At 49.7% G+C, this 18,279-nt stretch overlaps 8 protein-coding genes across 8 annotated transcripts; 5 read left to right on the top strand and 3 right to left on the bottom strand.

Annotated features, from left to right (window-relative positions):
• Positions 1-916: 916 nt before the first annotated feature.
• On the bottom strand, positions 917-2,344 carry N7466_000402 (mercuric reductase; the record flags this gene model as incomplete). Its single annotated transcript, XM_057159800.1, has 1 exon — positions 917-2,344. The coding sequence occupies one exon, from the start codon at positions 2,342-2,344 to the stop codon at positions 917-919; it is 1,428 nt and encodes a 475-aa protein (XP_057026048.1).
• A 462-nt stretch (positions 2,345-2,806) lies between these two features.
• Positions 2,807-3,202, top strand: N7466_000401 (nuclear transport factor 2 family protein; the record flags this gene model as incomplete). Its single annotated transcript, XM_057159799.1, has 1 exon — positions 2,807-3,202. One exon carries the CDS (start codon positions 2,807-2,809, stop codon positions 3,200-3,202), a length of 396 nt encoding a protein of 131 aa, XP_057026047.1.
• Positions 3,203-5,202: 2,000 nt separating this feature from the next.
• Positions 5,203-5,427, bottom strand: N7466_000400 (uncharacterized protein; the record flags this gene model as incomplete). The annotated part of the gene is made up of 1 exon (XM_057159798.1): positions 5,203-5,427. The coding sequence occupies one exon, from the start codon at positions 5,425-5,427 to the stop codon at positions 5,203-5,205; it is 225 nt and encodes a 74-aa protein (XP_057026046.1).
• A 316-nt stretch (positions 5,428-5,743) lies between these two features.
• Positions 5,744-6,573, top strand: N7466_000399 (copper acquisition factor BIM1-like domain-containing protein; the record flags this gene model as incomplete). Its single annotated transcript, XM_057159797.1, has 3 exons — positions 5,744-5,951; positions 6,012-6,325; positions 6,376-6,573. The coding sequence occupies 3 exons, from the start codon at positions 5,744-5,746 to the stop codon at positions 6,571-6,573; spliced, it is 720 nt and encodes a 239-aa protein (XP_057026045.1).
• Positions 6,574-7,206: 633 nt separating this feature from the next.
• N7466_000398 (PaaI family thioesterase) lies at positions 7,207-7,885 on the top strand (the record flags this gene model as incomplete). Its single annotated transcript, XM_057159796.1, has 2 exons — positions 7,207-7,791; positions 7,856-7,885. The coding sequence occupies 2 exons, from the start codon at positions 7,207-7,209 to the stop codon at positions 7,883-7,885; spliced, it is 615 nt and encodes a 204-aa protein (XP_057026044.1).
• A 370-nt stretch (positions 7,886-8,255) lies between these two features.
• Positions 8,256-9,479, bottom strand: N7466_000397 (alpha/beta fold hydrolase; the record flags this gene model as incomplete). Its single annotated transcript, XM_057159795.1, has 1 exon — positions 8,256-9,479. The coding sequence occupies one exon, from the start codon at positions 9,477-9,479 to the stop codon at positions 8,256-8,258; it is 1,224 nt and encodes a 407-aa protein (XP_057026043.1).
• Positions 9,480-10,052: 573 nt separating this feature from the next.
• Positions 10,053-14,052, top strand: N7466_000396 (uncharacterized protein; the record flags this gene model as incomplete). Its single annotated transcript, XM_057159794.1, has 2 exons — positions 10,053-10,097; positions 10,201-14,052. The coding sequence occupies 2 exons, from the start codon at positions 10,053-10,055 to the stop codon at positions 14,050-14,052; spliced, it is 3,897 nt and encodes a 1,298-aa protein (XP_057026042.1).
• A 1,618-nt stretch (positions 14,053-15,670) lies between these two features.
• Positions 15,671-17,995, top strand: hexA (putative Woronin body protein HexA; the record flags this gene model as incomplete). The annotated part of the gene is made up of 3 exons (XM_057159793.1): positions 15,671-15,676; positions 16,087-16,406; positions 16,876-17,995. The coding sequence occupies 3 exons, from the start codon at positions 15,671-15,673 to the stop codon at positions 17,993-17,995; spliced, it is 1,446 nt and encodes a 481-aa protein (XP_057026041.1).
• Positions 17,996-18,279: the final 284 nt, after the last annotated feature.

The raw sequence follows: 18,279 nt of genomic DNA, 5'->3' as shown, positions 1-18,279 counted from the left end.
GGGGCATAATCAAAACTGGCCCTACCTTGATTAAGTGAAACACGGCAAGCTAGGTCACCCCTAGAATTAGGCGGTAAGGTACAGTAAGCACCTGATCAGTGTATTGGTCCAATAAGGGTAACTCTATGGGTAACCCATACCGTAAGGGTGTGTACTTCTTTAGTATGGGCAGAAAAGTAGGCGGGAAACTAATGGAGTTAAAATCTTTCAGAGTCCCATACCTTTATATTCTAGACTCGGGGGAGGCTTAGACTTTTATATACTTTTAACCACCCTCCGTTTCATGCTCAAAATGAATTACAAGGCATCCCCAGCACTAGAAAAGGTGGTTCCAGGGGTTCAAAGTTGGTGAGTTTTTTTGATGGGGTGCCAACGCCGCCCGCCCGTGACGCATCACAGTATGACAAACCACCACCACAGACCTAATGGGGTGTAGGCAATCACATGGATTATTCCAGCTGGAAATCCAGGGGTTAATTTCTGCATCACGGTATTAGCAATTTATATGTATTATGGTTTGATCGATATATACATATATGTACATATGAACTAACTCCTGACGCCGTAGGATCTCGGATTAGCTAAGTATTCAAGAATGGTTTTTGCCAAGAAAGAATCGTTCTCCCGTAAAGTTTCATACTATCCCCGTGAGGGATTACATAAAGACATTGATACTGCTGATCTGCTATACGATCGAATACTACGATTTACCACCCGAAGTCGAACTATCGCAACGAACAAAAAGTCTTCTGAACCTCGAGGGCGACGCCCGAGTACATTAATACGGCATTATACCTAGCTACGCATAGTAACTCTGAGCGCCCTCATAAAAGCGGCGGCAGCTAAGATATGAAAGCCCCACCCGGGAGCGGAAATATGTTACGTAGAGTGACCTAGGTATACACACGAAACGCAATCACTCCAAAAATCCCCAAATATTGTTCAAACTCTCGGCTAGAGTTGGATGAGCCAAGACTGCATCTCGCAGTTTTTGGTATGGAACATTCCCAATCATCGCAACTTGAACGCTGCTCATAATTTCGCCACCCTCGATGCCCAAACAGGAAAATCCCAAGATCAACCCCGTATCCTGATCAACAACAGCCTTCATCATTCCTCTCGCCTCGTCTGTTTCTAGTGCGCGAGCAACGTATACCATTGGCATTTTTGCCGTCTGGATCTTCTTGTTGGGAAACTTCGCACGAGCCTCATTCTCGTGCAGGCCGACGTGCCCTAGTTGAGGATCGGTGAACACCACGTACGGGACAATGCGGTCTTTGATGGAGATTCTTGATGACGGTGATAAGAGCAGATTAGACCGAAGGATGCGAAAGTCGTCGTATGAGATGTGCGTGAACGCCGGGGGTCCTTTCACGTCGCCCATTGCAAAAATGGATGGAGACGAAGTCTCGAGATACTCATTCGTCACAATATACCCTTTCTTGTCCGTCTTGATACCAGCCGCTTGTGTGTTCAGTCGGTCTGTATTCGGCACGCGGCCAGCAGCGAAGAGAACGTGCGTTCCTTCCACGGTTTGATCGCCATTCTTAGTTTGGAGATAAAGAATGAACCCGCTAGACGAGGGTACAATCCTGACTGGCTCAGAATTCAAGTGAATCGTCAGCCCGTCTTGTTGAAAAATCTCGCCTAGCATATGAGCGAGGTCCTCGTCCTCGCGCGGAACGAGTTGTGCTCCGTGCTGAATTATGGTGACGTGTGCACCCAGTCTGCGGAACAGTTGTGCATATTCCACTCCCACATACCCCCCACCAATCACAACGAGGTGATGGGGGACCTCGTCCAGCTCTTGGATCGAGGTTGAATTCAAGACTCTTTTTGCGTCAAGCGAGCCGATGCCTTCAAGCAGTGGCGGTGCGGGTCGTGTTCCGACATTGATGAATATTTTCTGGCCTTGGACGGTTCTCATACTGCCGCCAGCATCTTTGTATTCGAGTGTTTTCTTGTCTAGAAAACTTGCCTCGCCTATTAGGACATCTACGCCGGCATCTTTTAATTTAGTCTCGCTGCTGCCGCGGAATGAGGCGACGATGTTGCGTTTGCGTTGGCGGACCTTGAGCATGTCGACTGCGGCTGCGTTCACATTGGTACCGTGCCTATCGGTGTGTATGCCGTAGTCTAGTCCCCTGTGAACTAGATGGGCAATACGACCCGATGCTATCATGGTCTTTGTAGGTGTGCAGCCTTCGTTGATACAAGTTCCGCCGATATGTTCGCGTTCGATCAGCGCTGTTTTATGTCCTGCTTTGGCAAAGGTAGTGGCCAGAGGTGTGCCGGATTGGCCGGAGCCAATAACTATGGCATCGTATTGTAGGATTGATGCCATTTTGAAATATTTCCAGGGTGAGCTGAATACAATAGAGCGACGGAACATCAAATATTGAGTGGTTCAAAATATGGCCTCAAGAGTCCGTCGGGTTGGAACGAGTCAATATGAATCAGTTGGTTTTAAGCGGGACTTCGAACAATACTGGCACTCAAGTGCTATACAGCTCTCACTGGAGCTTTATTATATAGAGATAAATCAACCAAGTCAATGATGTGATGGCCCTGGATCATTGGTCGGGATACGGATACGGTCCTTCTGGAAGTCGTGATGTCAAGTCATGTCATTGTTGCATTAGTCACCACACTCGTACATGTGCATCGACAACAACTGAAAATAGATTTAGCTCTAGCATGTGAGTCTATATCTTACTTCTGCTAGGACAAGTTGGAATGGTAGCCACGTTTTAACTGGCAGCTCAATCCATCGCCGTTCGTCGTTGCTATCACAAACCATAGTGCGATGGATCCGACCAGGAAATCAATCGAGGAGCATTGGCAGGCATCGAATGACAATGACATCGAAACCGAACACGCCATCTATTCTGCAGACGCGATTCTAGACTATCCGCAATCAGGAGAGTGCTTTAAAGGCCGTGCTGCAATTTCTGCGCAGCGTGGTGGTCACCCGGCTGCCCGGCAGTTTACGGTGCTGCGGATCTCAGGCGATGGCCATCTGTGGGTGAGTGAGTGTATCATCACCTATGATGGTATACCAACATACTCGGTCTCCATCATGCAGTTTGATGGTGAGCTTGTGGTGCACGAGACACAGTATTTCACTGATAAGTTCGGTGCACCGGGGTGGCGGGCGGCACTCGCTGAGCCTATGCCTGGCCGGCATATTGAAACACTTTGAACAGCATGTTTATGTTTGTTGACCAGGTGAAATTTTCCAATTTCTTGAAAGATCACTTAGGGAATGTCAACCAGGAGTTTCCTTTGATCTTCGTCTTTGAGTGTCCGCGGTTCCAACCTTGCAAGGTTCCCGGTATTGCCAACTTCAGTAATGTCTGTTGTGATATACAAACCTAAATGTTTGTAATACCTGACAGCGACTATGTAGGTACGAATAGACTTTTATTAGTCCCTATCTTGGCGCCGCTTGATCCAACATCTATCAGGGTCACCTCATCCAATCTTAAACTTGTGTCTAACCAGCACCACCCATGCATGAATGTCAAACGAAAGTACCAGGTACAAAATGATTGAGATATTTCAGTGTGTTGAGTCTTTGGTTATGGGCTCGAGGGATATTTGGTACTTTGCGACCCAGAGTGGTCAAGATCCCATTACACATAGCCACGATAGAAAGCTCTATATCCGCATCATTCGAGCCCAAATCGCCTTTCGATCAAGTATTCAGCATGAAGAATCAATCAAAAACCGTCTTCAAAATTTGAGCTCGCAGAAGACTTCAAGTGATACCGTATCTACCTCTCTATGCACAATTCTAATGGAGGATCTCAAAATGGCACAACGATTAGTTGCTCGTGATCGGCGAAGGCTCTATGAAGCGGAATGGGCGGCACCTGAGGATCTGAGAAACATGTTTCATTCTGTGACGAACGATCCCAGATGGTATCTTAGGCAAGAGTTGTCTGAAGACTGTGCCAGACAAGAACTGTGCCAGACAAGGCGGGTGCTGTGGCCGGGAATGTGGGTGCTGCGAAAAGCGTCAATCCCGTACCAAAAGAAAGATACTAGGCGTTGGACACTGCTCAGCAAACTGTGGGTGTTGTGAGTTGGATCGAGGTTACATGCTCAGCGATGCGGAAAAGAACGATATTGAGCTGCAGTTTGAAAGAATGATGAAGAATACCCAACCTGATTACATGTTGATGATGAAACGGGCTTATTTTGGAAGGGAATATCAGCGTGAGAATCTTGAGACCAGAGAGGGTGTCGAATCCAGCGAGAGCTTGGGATCTTTTGAAGAAGAGACGATTCTTCAAGCTGCTTTATTGGATGTTTGCTCTTCTACATTATGTTTGCAATGAGTCTGTCTACATTTTAAGTCAGTACTACTATTAGCTATTATCAGGAGAAGTGAGCCATGTTACTCATTCTGGTCACATGGTCTGCTCCTGGACTAACGTCTGAGTGCAGCGCGTGTTGGTGTTGTTTTCGTGTTGATTTCGGTGTTGGTAGTTAGTCTGGGAAGTGAGAGCTTCTCTCTCCTTCCTTCCTTTCCCCCATCTGGCTTAGTTGAGAAAGAATATCACACAATTGCTCCTTCCTCCTCCTCCTCCTCCTCCTCCTCCTCATCATTCGTCTCCCAGATCTACATTGTGGATCCGACAGCTACTACTAGTAATTCACAACGGCTTCGTTGGATGCCTGGGAAACCAGGCCAATTTGTCCAGTCAACTGTTCAAGTTCACAAGTTTCTATCAACTACAATCAAACACCCTTCTATGTAAATTGGAATATTCCATTAATTCAGTCAATGGTGTGACAACCAGCACCACCTCAAAACTTGGATTGTAGCCTGTATGCTGTGATAACCCGAACGTCTCCAAGGCACGAATGATGCCTGTTAAATTCCCATTATCTGATTGGCCACTACTACAGAATAGGGATAAGATAATTGCCCATCTGCAGTGTCCTGCTCTCCTCCGCTTTGAACTTATGCGATATTGTGATTGTGACTGGCCTAAAATCTCCCAAAAAATCGCCCCCTGGAGAACGCACGTTCAATATGCATCGGTCGCATTAAGTCGGCCCGCAATCCACTTTTGACAAACTTGGGGTTGGTCAACATTGATCATTGCGGATCCCATGAGCCCAAGTCACCCAAGTTCCAACCGAGCTGCATCCGCAAGAAACAAAAGTGCTTAAAGTGCTTGTCTGTGATAATTATCCCACCAGCATGACCATCACATATGTGCCCTGTAAGCGCTGAGCACCCACAGGCCACCCCCTCAGAATGCCCGTTAGCGTCTCCCGGACTCTCCCCTCGGCGCTTCGAGCTGTGGCCTCTCCACCAATCAGAGCCTCCCGTTGCCATTCAAAGTGATGGCACTTGCAGCAGAGCCGTGATGATCCCCAGCAGCCCTGCTCCACTCGACCAGTCAGAACCATTCACAGGTTGTGCAAGCTGCAATCGCAGTCACATCCGAATCCTGCATCCTCACTCGTCGGCGCCAGCCAAGTCTGCACCGGGAGCGGTACCCCTCAAAAAGAGACCGATCAGCCCTCGAAAATCCTCCTTGGCTTTGTGAGATTTTTGTCTGCTGGATTGACGTTCATCTTTGCATTTCTTCGATCTGCTTGAGGTTCTATACCGCGAACAACTGGACCGGTTCCATTGCTTTCGCTTCCCACTCGTGCTGTCGCTTTTTAGACTTTTGTTTCATCTTGAGCTATCTTACCGCTCATCCCACACATAATTATCATCATGGTTCAACTTTCCACATCGCGATGGGCTTCAGCTCTGGCCCTGCTGTGCGTGGGCCTGGCAAATGCTCACACTGTCATCACATACCCCGGATACCGAGGAAACAACCTTCACACCAATGGTACTATTGCTGAGGCCGACGGGTTGGGTGTTGCGTACGAAAACGGCTCATACATCTACCCCTATGGCATGGAGTGGATCTATCCTTGTAAGGAGTCACTGTCAACAATCAACATGCGATCAAGGTAAACTGACAATTCTCTACTAGGTGGTGGTATGCCCCGATCAACCAACCGTACCAAGTGGCCCGTACTGGGAGGTGCAGTTGCCGTTCAACCTGGCTGGTTCCCTGGCCACGAGACTGCCTTGATCTATGTCAACCTTGGATTTGGCACCATCCCTGAGAACATGAGCCACCCTGTCGTTTCTCCTTTCCAGATTACCGGCCCAACCAACAACCCTTACCCGGGTACCTTCTGTCTGCCACAGGTCCCCTTACCTGCGAACATTAGTGTCAAGGCTGGTGATAATGCCACTATCCAGGTTGTTGAGGTCGCAAAGCATGGTGCTGCGCTATTCAACGTATGTTCTCCATATCTCCATCGATTTATTCTGTTCTAATCTTTTCCCAGTGTGTGGATATTACCTTCGCCGATGTCCACGATGCCGAGATTGAAGAAGTCACTCGTGACAACTGCTTCAACTCCTCCGACATTTCATTCCAATATATGTACACAACAGGTGGAATCAATGCGGCGCCAAGTCTGAAGCCTCAAACCTTGCTTGCCCTTGCACCGCTCCTGTTGGCAGGCATCTTCAGCTTGGTGTAGATGTGCTTTTTTTTTCTTTCTTTCTTCTTTTGCTTGTTAAACTGCATTTGCGCGCGTCTATGTTTATGACAACCATACCCTTCTCTTATAATATGCGCCATGTCTAAAAATGTTGACCTCGATGACCATCCCATGCTTGCCCTGTGTTTTGCAGGGCCAGGCTGGATGTCTACCTTCTCTCACTGGTCTGTGGTGTTTGACGGCGTTTTGGGTCTCCTTATTTTTGGTGTTGAATATATACCCACCAATCAGTATCAGTATCAATGAACAACCTTTATGGCTGATATGCATCCCATCACTTGTGTAGATGGACCTATTGAATTCTACCAACATTCTTTCCGGGCCGTGTTCGGGTAAGCGGAAACCATGCATAGGTTTGCCGAATTTTGCCGGAAGTTAGACCCCCATTCTGCGGATACACACTTATCATTCAGACTTGGGGTCGCGGCCCTGGAGGGGCCAGTGGGGCTGATTTCAGATGACTTATCGGCTGTAATCAATTCATGACGAACTTGCATTGCACTTTTACAATCACTTCCAATTCATCATCCACCCCTTCAACCAAAGTTGACCATTGATTCCCCCTTCAAAACCCAAGAATCTGGGTAATTACGAACCCCGAACAACAAAAAAATGGGTTCCATTGCAGTCGATATCCACGATCTGCAGGATGATCACCAATCTACACATATGGTGAATTTCATCCGCAACCACCAAACAACACTCACTCTCTCCAAGAACCCCGACTTCCAAGAAACACCACTAGACAGCGCCAGCATCCCCGAAAGCCTGCGCAGCAGCAACCTAATCACAGGTGCTCTCGCCGGCCCCCAAAAATTACTCATGGCACCCTTTGCATTCAGAAACCATTCCGATAATATCTTCGTCATGTTTATGTACCTGGGTAGCGGCATCTGCGGACACCCGGGTATCGTCCACGGTGGAGTTCTGGCAACGCTAATGGACGAGGGTCTTGCGCGGTGCTGTTTCCCCTTGTTACCTAATAAAGTGGGCGTTACGGCGAATCTGAATATTGATTACAGAGCGCCGGCTATGGCGGACTCGTATGTTGTTTTGTGGGCGCAGACTACGAAGGTTGAGGGGCGGAAGGCCTGGGTGAAAGCGAGGATTGAGACTCTGTCTGTTGATGAGGACTCGCATGGGGCGAAATTGTTGGTGGAGGCGAGTGCTCTTTTTATAGAGCCGAGATTGGCTGAGGTATGTTTCGTATAAGTCGATGGCTACTTTCTATTTCTATCTGGGGCTGGGGCTGACTTCTTAGACATTTGACACTCCGTATAAAGGTGTTTAGTTAGAAAGGTACTGCATAGTATAGACGAAATGGGCATCCACGCATGCAATGCTGTGCATATAAGTGGCTACCCGTCAACTGGTGGACGCGTAGACTACATCAATAGCACTTGAGTACAATAATACCAGTGGGAAGTTCACGTAAACATGCATGTGTAGATACCCATACCCAATTGGTAGATATGAAGTCTGTGGCAATTTTTAAGTTCATATATCATTCAATGTTCAATGTATCAATCGCCATTCCTATGTACATTATTCGATGCATATTCCTGCTAGTAGATTTGTTCCTGCTCATATATGAAGAGACTCAACTTGAGCATCGAGGCGTTCCTGTATGGGCAAGTTATGGAGGCAGGAATACTTCTTACTTATCCTTCCAGCTCTTTGGTCAATTCGATGATGGTTTGCACCACCTCATCCGGAGCTTCCTGGGGTATCCAATGTCCAACCCCCTTGAGAACCTTGAGAGACCTGAAATCAGAGCAAACGGCGCCACTGGTCATTTTTTCCAAAGCACCAGGTTCCTGGTATGTGCCCCAATCTTTTTCTCCCGAGATATAAGAACATGGCGGCTCAATTTTCTTCCCAGCAAAAAGGTCGTAGTCCTTCGTGTATTTGCCCCCAGCAGCTGTGCGAACACGGTACCAATTCAAACCGCCTTGAAATCCGGTGCGAGTGTATTCGGCTACATAGACCGCAAGCTCGTCATCCGGGAGCCATGAATGCGAAGCCTGTCCTCCTGATGGGTCTTCAATCATATGCTTATCCACTGCTTGGGGCATTGTCGCGTCCAACGGCATGATGTAGTAATACGGCATCTGCATAACTTCCTCGGCCGTCCACCCGTTGAGCCGATGTGGCTGGTTGCCCGGCCATGATCCACTCTTGAGATGAAAATAGCCACGCAGGAAGCGGTGTAGATCATGTGGAGCCATAGACATATCCCCATTTGCTGGTGCCGTGGAATAGTACCACTTGTAATGCTTGCGACCAGCTTGGGCAAGAGCTTTGTGAATACCTGACGCAGCAGCAGAACCTTCGGCTCCACCGCTACCACCACGAGCAGCTGCCGTGGCTTGCTCTTCTGCGCCTTCGTTTGCGGTGTTGAAAGGAAGGGTCGGACTCCCGTTGAAGGGATGACTTATTAGCACCACGCTGCGAAAAAAGTCTGGCCGCATGAGCGCACACATAGACGCGGTCATGGCGCCGCAGTCATGACCCACGACACAATGTACCGACCGGTATCCTAATGCATGTACCAGGATGACCACGTCGCGGACTAAGTTAGTTAACGAGAAGCTGGTTAGATCGACCTCTTCGAAGGGCCTGTTGTCCCACCCGGTGGTACAGCCGAAGCCACGCTGATCCGGAGCGATAGCATAAAAGCCTGCATCTGCTAGCTGGGGTAGAACTCGTCGCCAGGAGTAGGCGATCTCAGGGAACCCGTGTAGTAAGACAACTAAGGGGCGATCCTGAGTAGGAGTGGCACCAGCTTCGAGGGTGTGAAAGGTGAGTTCGGGAGTTGAGATGTAGCGGCTGGAGACACCCCTGGGGAGGGGCAACGAGGGAGGTACATGATCATCTAGGGTCATTATTGCAGATGGAATTTGGGAATGAATTTGATCATAAGGAATCACTCCTTTCTTTATCCTCTGGAATGACAAGAAAGAATTACTTTAAATGGGTATTTTATACCAATATTGGGAAGCGGGGGGCGGAATAATGTGAATAGTCTGAATAATATGCTGAGCCTGTTTCATAAGGTTCGTTAGGTGCCTGACCCGTTCCTTGGAAGTCATGACGCAAGTCTCCCTTTAGACTTCTCGATTTCCCACTTTATGTAACATCTCTCTCTCTCCTTGACTCTCTACAAAAATTCGAGGGCTTCTAATCCCATTTTGCACCTATTTCTCCAATTCTCACCTCACTTCGTTCTTTGATTCATCAATTTCCCCATTGCGCGCGTCTTTGTCTCGCACGGTTCCCTCGTCACGTTCTCTAAAATCGCATCTGCTTTTTGGGTTTTCCTTGTCTAATTCAAATTGTTACACACAACATCCGAGTCTTCCGTTTCAATATTTCAGATCAACCCCGGCGCTGCTCTGTGCAGTGTCCGGTCGGCTACCTCCGAGCCATCGCGCTGAGCTCCACGAGTACGAGCAATCATGTTTGGCCGCCGGAAGAGAAGCAGAAGCTCTTCTCATCACCAGGTATGCTCCGCCCGAGTCCGCAGCAACCTAGCTTTATCTATTTGCGATAAAAAGAAGCTTGCCATCGCTTACGTCGTGATGCTGATATTGATCACTTTTTTAGCCACTTCCCACACCTGCATCCCAATCAGCGCAGTCTGCCGCCAGCCATGCTTTCTTGAAATCCCAACCCTCCACGAGTAGTCTTTCGTCGGCCGCCGCGGCTGCTGCTCTTCGGAATCGCACGCCAACCCCAACATCCGTGGAAAATGTCCAAACTAAGCGTATGGTCCAACGGGCGGCCTCGACCCATTCACCGCATAATTCAATGTCCAATCGTCGCTCAGCCAGCGTCAGCGGACCTTTGCGTCGAGCCAATAGCTCAAGTTCAATGTCGGCCAGGACCTTTCGGGAGCCATCGCCTCATCGCCCGTCGACAAGTTCTGGCCCCGTTAATGTCCAACGAACCGCCGGGGCCCCTCCGCTACCAAACTTACCCGCGCAGTATACGCCACAAAGACAAGCTTCCCGTCGCGCTGCAAGTCTCGAACCTACGATGCGATCGCCTCCAGCATCCCCGCCACGAGTATCCACGCGAGGAGTCAGCTCCGATCGAGGGGGAGCAAGCTCACCTTTGCACAACCGGATCAGCAGCTTGAGTACGGTACCCGAGTTCGACCGACCAGGAAGCCGAGAATCGGTCAATTTTTCATACCCCAGAGGTGCTCGACCGAACTCGCCACCCTTGACACCATCGATTCCCGAGGATCAGCCTATCAGCTTGGGAGCGGTTGTGACCGGTGGTGGAGCACAGGGAAGTGGAACACAGCAAAGTACGCCTGAGAAATCGACAAATACGAGGCCCAAGGATCAGGTGGTAGAAGGAAGCCAGGCGAGCAAGTCCGCGGGTCCCTCCGTAGGCGCTGCTGCGGCTGCAGCTGCTCAGGCAGTTGGCGAAAAAAGTAGCTCTCGTGCGGACCCCTCTCATGCAAGGGTTGACCAGCTAGAGCACGACCCTTCATCAATCAGCAGTCCTGACAATGAACATCCTTCTTCTCGAACCGGCCCTGAAAGACGGCCCGTTGCTGTTCGGGAGATCGAGCCAGAGGTCAATGCGAAAACCGAGGCTTCTCGAAATGAAGCTGGAAATCGACTATCCGCAGCATCTCCAACATCGGACCGTGTTGACACAATAGTGACACCCCAGTCTTCTCCTTCCGCTGCAAAGGGACTAAAGGAGCAAGAAGTTAACCCCCACCAGTCAAATAGCCCTGGCCGGTCAGCCCGATTCTCCAAATGGCTTTCGGTCAGCAGTTCTGGAGATCAGATTCATCAGCCCCCCGCGCGATCCGTGTCTCCAGTCAAGTCTGCCCTGAAGCATCCTCGTGGAAGCTCTCTATCTCCGGAAAGAAAGGTGTCGCTCACCGGACAGCCTATTCACCCGCCTAGTGAGATATCCGATGGAACATCAGTGGGGTCCGATGAGGGACATCGCCTTGGCGTCAAAAAGAGAGCTCCCAAAGTGAGTTTCGATGATGAAGCTGAAATTGTCGGTGTTGCCGCTAGCCCTCCTACATCCCCCGAGGACTACACAGCCGGCTCACCTCCCAAATCTAAGTCTCGCATGAGCTGGCTCGGTGTTGGTAAAAAGAAGCAGGCTTCATCTGACTATGCCTCTGGAGATGACGATTTTGGTGCAGTATTAAAGCCGCGATCGGTACTTCCTTCCTTTGGTAGCGTACGAGGGAACCGAGATGGTGGTTCCCAGGAACCTGTCATCCCTGAGTACAGTGATAATGATTCTAGCGATTCATCAGACGATGAGGCGGTAGTCGCCCCAATTTCATTCTCTCATGACCATGCTATCGGAGGTATTTTACCCAATGTTCGCTCACAGGACACCACGAATATGAACACCGTGGAGCGATTCTCTGTCAATGGAGAGCACACGCCATCTCAGCCGAAGGCCGTAATGGATAAAAGGTTAGATGGCATGGCTATTGGAGGCATCACGGAGCAACCACCCTTCAATGCTCCCGTGGGTTCAAATCTGCCTCCGCCTTCTATTGCAGTGGAGCCCGCTACACCTCCGGTTGACAGCGACCGACCCAGTCGTGAGCTGCAGCGCGCGAAGCGATCAAGTCTTGAGCAATACCAGATTCCGGGTGGCTTCCCGCCCTCGGCCTCGGACCGCAGCCTAAAATCTACTGCGGAATCTCAAATGACAAAGAACCAGCCTGTGGCCAATGCCGTCCCAAAGCACGTGGATGACGTGGATACGGAGGGAGAATCTGGTGACAGTGTCTACAGTGATGCTGAAGAGGGCTTTGATGGAGATGGCTTTGGATCTATCAATGCCATCGTTGACAGCAAGTCAATTCCCAGGTCAGCCCCTGTGGAAACAGCCAGCGAAAGCCGTGACCCTACCCCCAAGCCGCTGGATCGAGCTGTAATTATTGAGGATGCGTCGCAAGACATCACCGACCAGGCTGCCGATGAAGGTCGTGTAACACCCACCCAAGATTCAGTTGATCGTGAGGTTGAAGGTTTCACTACCACAATGCCTGCTCTACAAGAAGACGAGCCCTCGAGTCCATCTCTACCTCTCAATTCGAACCCCCGAGGAGCAACAAATGGGACTACACATCCAGGTCCACGTCAGCAGAAGAGACCTATGTCTGTTGACATGTATGGCACCTCCAACTTGAACGATCCACGCCACTCCAGCGCTGCCCCCTCTACAGATGCTGGCAATGGTAAAACGCGGCCTTTGTCTCTCGGTCCCGCCTTCCAGCGAACAGGAAGATCAGGAGAGGCAGGATTCCCTAGCTCTCTTCGTCGAGCTAGGTCCAGTGGCAGTGACTCCTCCAGTAGCTTCAAGCGAGCCAGCCATTCACCTCGGAGCGATGGGTCTCACGGCATGCGCCGAACCATGAGAGCCGGTGCAAACATTCGGGGACCTCCCTCTGACCGAACCGATTCTCCCACCGACCGGCGACCAATGTCCTCAGGCTCCTCACAGGGGCCAGGAACTTTGCGTAAAACTTTACGAGGGCCACCAGGCGGTGGAAACGAACGAGGTTATTCATTCTTCTCGACAAACAAGAAAGCTGCACCCGCACCTCGTGCTCGATCCACGAAGCCACCGCCTAAATCAATGACAGGGTCTCGCTTCGGAGACTCGGATGACGAAGGCGATCGCCAGCAACAAGTATTCCACAGCCGCTTCGCGGATTCTAGCGACGAAGAGCAGGGCCAGGCCTCTATGCGGCCTGTCCGCGGTATTCCTCGTCGCCAAGGTGCCCATGATGGAGATTCCACCGATCTAGAAGATAGTTCTGAAGGCGAACGTCGCCAACAGTCTCGTCTTGTGGCTGCGCCTACCGCCGCCCGTGTTCATCCCACTCCGCCTGCTTCTCGCGATAAGAATGCTCCCAACATGTCTGGCATGGCCGCCGTGGCCCGGCAGCGTGGCATGACGCAGCAGGAATTGGAGGAGTTTGTTATGCGACCCCAGAAGCAAGGGTTCCTCACCCGAATTGGTCTCAAGAAGCCAAAGTATGCTGATAACCGAATTCGCAAACTGGATGCGGAAAGTCCTTCTCGGAAAGATACTCATCTAGAACGATCCCAATTGCAACGTGAGCAAATCCGTGGTGCCAGCGTAAATGGACCCCCTGCCATAGTGACTACTGTCACGGCCAACCAACCACAGTCACCTCCCCCACAAAAACTTGTGAAGAAGGACTCCAAACGCTATACAACGGGTGGAGAGCCTTGGTCATATCGCTCTGACGCCAAACATGAGCCAATCCCTGAGCAGAGTACCAGTGCTCCTTCGTCTCCATTGCGAACACAAAAGCCAGCACTCGATGAGAAGGAGCGCAATGGCATCGCTAATACGAACGGGGGAGGGGAGGCAGTAACCGACAAGATTCCCGAGTCACCCCAGCCCCTCGTGCTGGTCCCAGTGTGAATGACGATGCCGCCTCGGACATCACCAGCACTACTGATGACCCTGGACCCATGGCACGAGACGTGGTGATTGCTGGTTCTGGACGGAAAAAGCGATTCCCCATGCTCCGCAAGGCCTTTGGCCTACGAGCTTGATGCCAGTGACTACATTTCGATCTTGTTTTTACTATCTCTTTTTTTTCCCTTTCACCTGCACAAAGATTGACATCTTTCTGCTCTACACGTTTAATGACCGACTTTTTCTTTCTCTGTGATTTTGAATATTTTTTTTTTCTCATTTTCTGCAAGGTCAGTATTCTTCTGTCATGGTGGCCTTCTGATCCTCTTGGAGATTGTTGTGATCTTTTCCGAGTGGATCTAATCTTTAATGTGTGATATCCACTTTGTGTCTTTGTACCCTTGTTCGATTATTCACTCTTTCTTGTGGTTGGGGCACCTACGGGATACCCCCAATTGGCGTTGTCTCTGACATCTTTCCCCTTTCATTTTCTTCTGGTGTGGGGTTTATCGTACTATATACACTTTGATACCCTCGTTTCTTCCCACACCTCTGTATACGACTCAAGTGCTCTTGTGTGTTGTTCTTGATTGGAGCCGAGCGGGCCCATGCATGGATGCCGCGTCGTGTTTCTTTCCCCCCCCTATTTTTTTTTATCTTTTTCTCCCTTATTTAGACAATTTGTGTTGATAGATGTACTTTTGGAAACATTTGAATGATAAGATCATAATTGGGAGTGGACCATGATGAATTGGACTCGTAGGGTGAATTGCGTATACTGAATTTGTTGCTCATCACAAGCGCGAATGGCTCATCAGCTTGGAACCACACGCATCGGATGGCGGAGAGAGAAAGAGGGGCCATCTGTGACTAAGTGGATCCTAGCTTCTTCCCCCAGCCACTTCAGCTTGGTCTGACTCCCCCAGCCTCGGTAATTACAGCTCCATTACCAGTATTACGGGGGGGGTCCTGGTAAGTTAAAACAACAATGAATGTGTAGGGAGTACGCGCCCAGCCTTTGGAGAGTCTAGACACATGCAGGATGAGTTGGAGCTAGACACCCAACCACCCCCAACCACCTCCATAAATTTCATTGGGTTATTGGGTTGTGGTTGGGCGACAGCAAGTGGAACACGCCAGGGATACTTGGACATATCATATTTCCGATATAATTGGATATGCATTGCGTGGTCTGTAACATGCAGAAGCGAGAGAGATAGAGAGATCCGCAATTGGTGAGACAAGGATCAGCTCTGACGTAGGATTGTGTGGGGATACAGAAGCTATACAGGAGCTTTACAGAGACCAGAGTAGATAACAAGGAACCTTGGAAACTCCCAGATTTATGGATTTATGGCATTGAACTTGAACTTGAAGACAAGTTTGTTATCTGGCTTGAATCGATCGCAAGTGATCGGCAAACCCGATTGGATCCGTGGTTCGGTTGCTATGGAGACCAAGGGGGCTGGCCAGCCTCCATGTGATTGTACTGTATCCGAGTGTTTAACAAAAGTACCAAAGTAACAAAGTAACAAAACAATATACAGAGAGAAACAGAAAGATATACGAAGTATCCATATAAGTATTCAAGTTTACACTTATTAGTATATAGATCTACTCCATGTGGGTGCCACATTCCTAAGCTCCTTGATTGACCTTTTTTTCATGTCATTTTTTTTTTCTCCTTCAATGTTCATTTTCAATAATAAAATTGAAATCAAATTAAACGTAAAATAAATCCAAGCTGACTTTTGGCCTGAAAAACCCGTGTTTATTGTCTCTGAACCTCGGGAGCCGATCCAATCACCAATCGGGTCAAGCGTCGTAAACAAACCAAACTGCGCGCTTCATAAATAAACCACAACTGCAAGGCACCTCCCTCTAAACTTCTTCCTTCTCCATCCCTCACAATTCCCACATTCTTACAATCTTCAAAAAGATCCAAACATTCTTGAAATCTGATTCCCCAGACTTCTTTTCTTTTTTACCTTAATCCCTTCGAGAAAGACTTCTCCCCTAAAGTCTTTTCTTGATTAGTCTTTCGTTCTTTCAGTTCGAAAGGCATTCGAGAAAAGACGACTCAAGTCCGTCAATCTGGACTTTGACGCCCGCGTCCCCATCCCCTTCAGTGTCTTCCCGTCGTCGTACCGGAGTGACGCTGTCTCTGAAACTACTCAGACGAGAGTAGAGGGAGAAGTTCAATTCGATCACTCTTCGCACGTCGAACGGGAAGATACTCGACAGGCGGCCCCTCTCCCCGACCAGCGTGTCTACGGAAAGGAAGAAGTCGACTTTCGTGTTCAGGAAGAACGTCCTGCCCCTCGTCGTTACCAAGACGTTGAGTTAACTCGCGAACGGTACGTTTCTTCAGAGCTTCTACAATTGTGTTTATTCTGTTGTTTTGTTGTTTTGCGCTTGTCTCTTTTTTTTATTTGTTTTCTTTTTTTTTTTTTTGGAGGGGGCAAAAGAAAACGGTGATTATGGCCCAATTGCAACCGCAAAGTCCACCTACATCACTTGTTGCCCACTTTTCCCCCCTCCCTCTCCTCCCCCAATCCCCAATTCTATGGGCGATACACCAAGTGGATCCCGACTATTTGTTGTCGGATCTCCTATCCCGGTCTAGAATGGATTTCTACGGGATTTGTTTAGCCCCAGACTAAAATTACGTGTCACAAATACGACTCCACTTCTTCCCAAAGTGGAGTCTCCCAATGAGCGGTGACCACGGCTCGTGTTATTTGTTTATATATTTCATTGCTTTTTTGTTTTTTCTTACTGGAAAGTTTCCCCCAGCTAATTTCCTTTTTCATTTCTTCCCTTCAGCTACCCCAGCCAACAATCTTCTGTTCGTTTCGAGGAACGTCCCCAGATCTACGATCAACCCGTTGTTGAGAACCAGCTCGACATCACTGAGAGAGACTACCGTCAACGTACCTCTCCCAACTACGACGTCAACGCCTCTTACCAGAGTCGTTACCCCGTAGACCAACCCTTCCAGTACCAGCAGTCGGCCTCTACCGCCGATTACTCGTACGACCGCGCCAACCAGGGTCACCCCACCGGCGTTTACCAAGGCGAAGACTATACCCGTCGCGAACTCGAGGTTGAAAGACCCCGTTACAGCAACGCTCCCGTCGACGTTAAGTTCTCCGAGACTACCGTCCGAGACATCCCTGCCCGCTCTCAAGCCCCAACTTTTGCTCAAGCCGCCCCAGCTTTTGCTTCTGCCCCATCTTTTACTACTTCTACCCAAGCTCCCGCTCCCCGTTCCACTTCTTCCATTTCCACTTCCGTTCCCGCTTCCAAGCAATCTCGCAAGATGGGTTACTACGACGACGAGGGTCAGTACCACTCCTTCCGCCGCGGCGTGCAGCGTGCCGCCCACCACCTTGCTCACCCCTTTGAAGGCCGTGATGAGGTTCTCGAGCCCACCCCCAGCTACGAGGGTCCCCGCGAGACCGTCCGTGTCATCGAGCCCCGTAACCGCGGTACTCCCGGCGAGACCGTCGCTATCCCCTGCCACTTCGTCCGCATTGGCGACATCCTGATCCTCCAGGGCCGTCCTTGCCAGGTGATCCGCATCTCCGTCTCCTCCCAGACCGGCCAGCACCGTTACCTCGGTGTCGACCTCTTCACCCGCCAGTTGCAGGAGGAGTCGAGCTTCGTCTCCAACCCTTCGCCTTCCGTCGTTGTCCAGACCATGCTCGGCCCCGTCTTCAAGACCTACCGCATCCTCGACGTCAACGGTGACGGTTCCCTCACTGCCATGACCGAGTCCGGTGACATCAAGCAGGCCCTCCCCGTTATCACCCAGGGTGGTCTGTTCAAGCGCATCAGCGAGGCCTTCGCCAACGGCCGTGGCTCCGTCCGTGCCCTTGTCATCAACGACGGTGGTCGTGAGCTCGTTGTCGACTACAAGGTCATCCACGGCTCCCGCCTGTAAACTCTATAACTCTCTTAAGATTTTTTTCTGAAGATATTAATCCTGGGAGTTTGATAAAGCTTTAAAGCGGAGTCTCTTGTGATGTGATCCATTTCTTTATGTGATTTTATTTCTTTGTTATCTACTTTCCTTTGTCCTCATGATCTGTTTCTATGACGGTTACTACTTTTATGCCTTGCTGAAAATGTGATGGGTTTCACTTTGTATCTCTGTGCTGGCTGAACTGCTAGTTGTCCTTGTATCTAAAGCGATTCTTAATGCAATTGAATCAGGGCTCTCTAATC

Source organism: Penicillium verhagenii, assembly GCF_028828195.1.
Source record: "Penicillium verhagenii strain IBT 33310 chromosome Unknown utg000002l_segment0_segment0, whole genome shotgun sequence".
Classification (NCBI taxonomy): Eukaryota; Fungi; Ascomycota; class Eurotiomycetes; order Eurotiales; family Aspergillaceae; genus Penicillium; species Penicillium verhagenii.
Note: the sequence above shows the minus strand (reverse complement) of the source record. Positions and strands in the feature narration are given on the sequence as shown.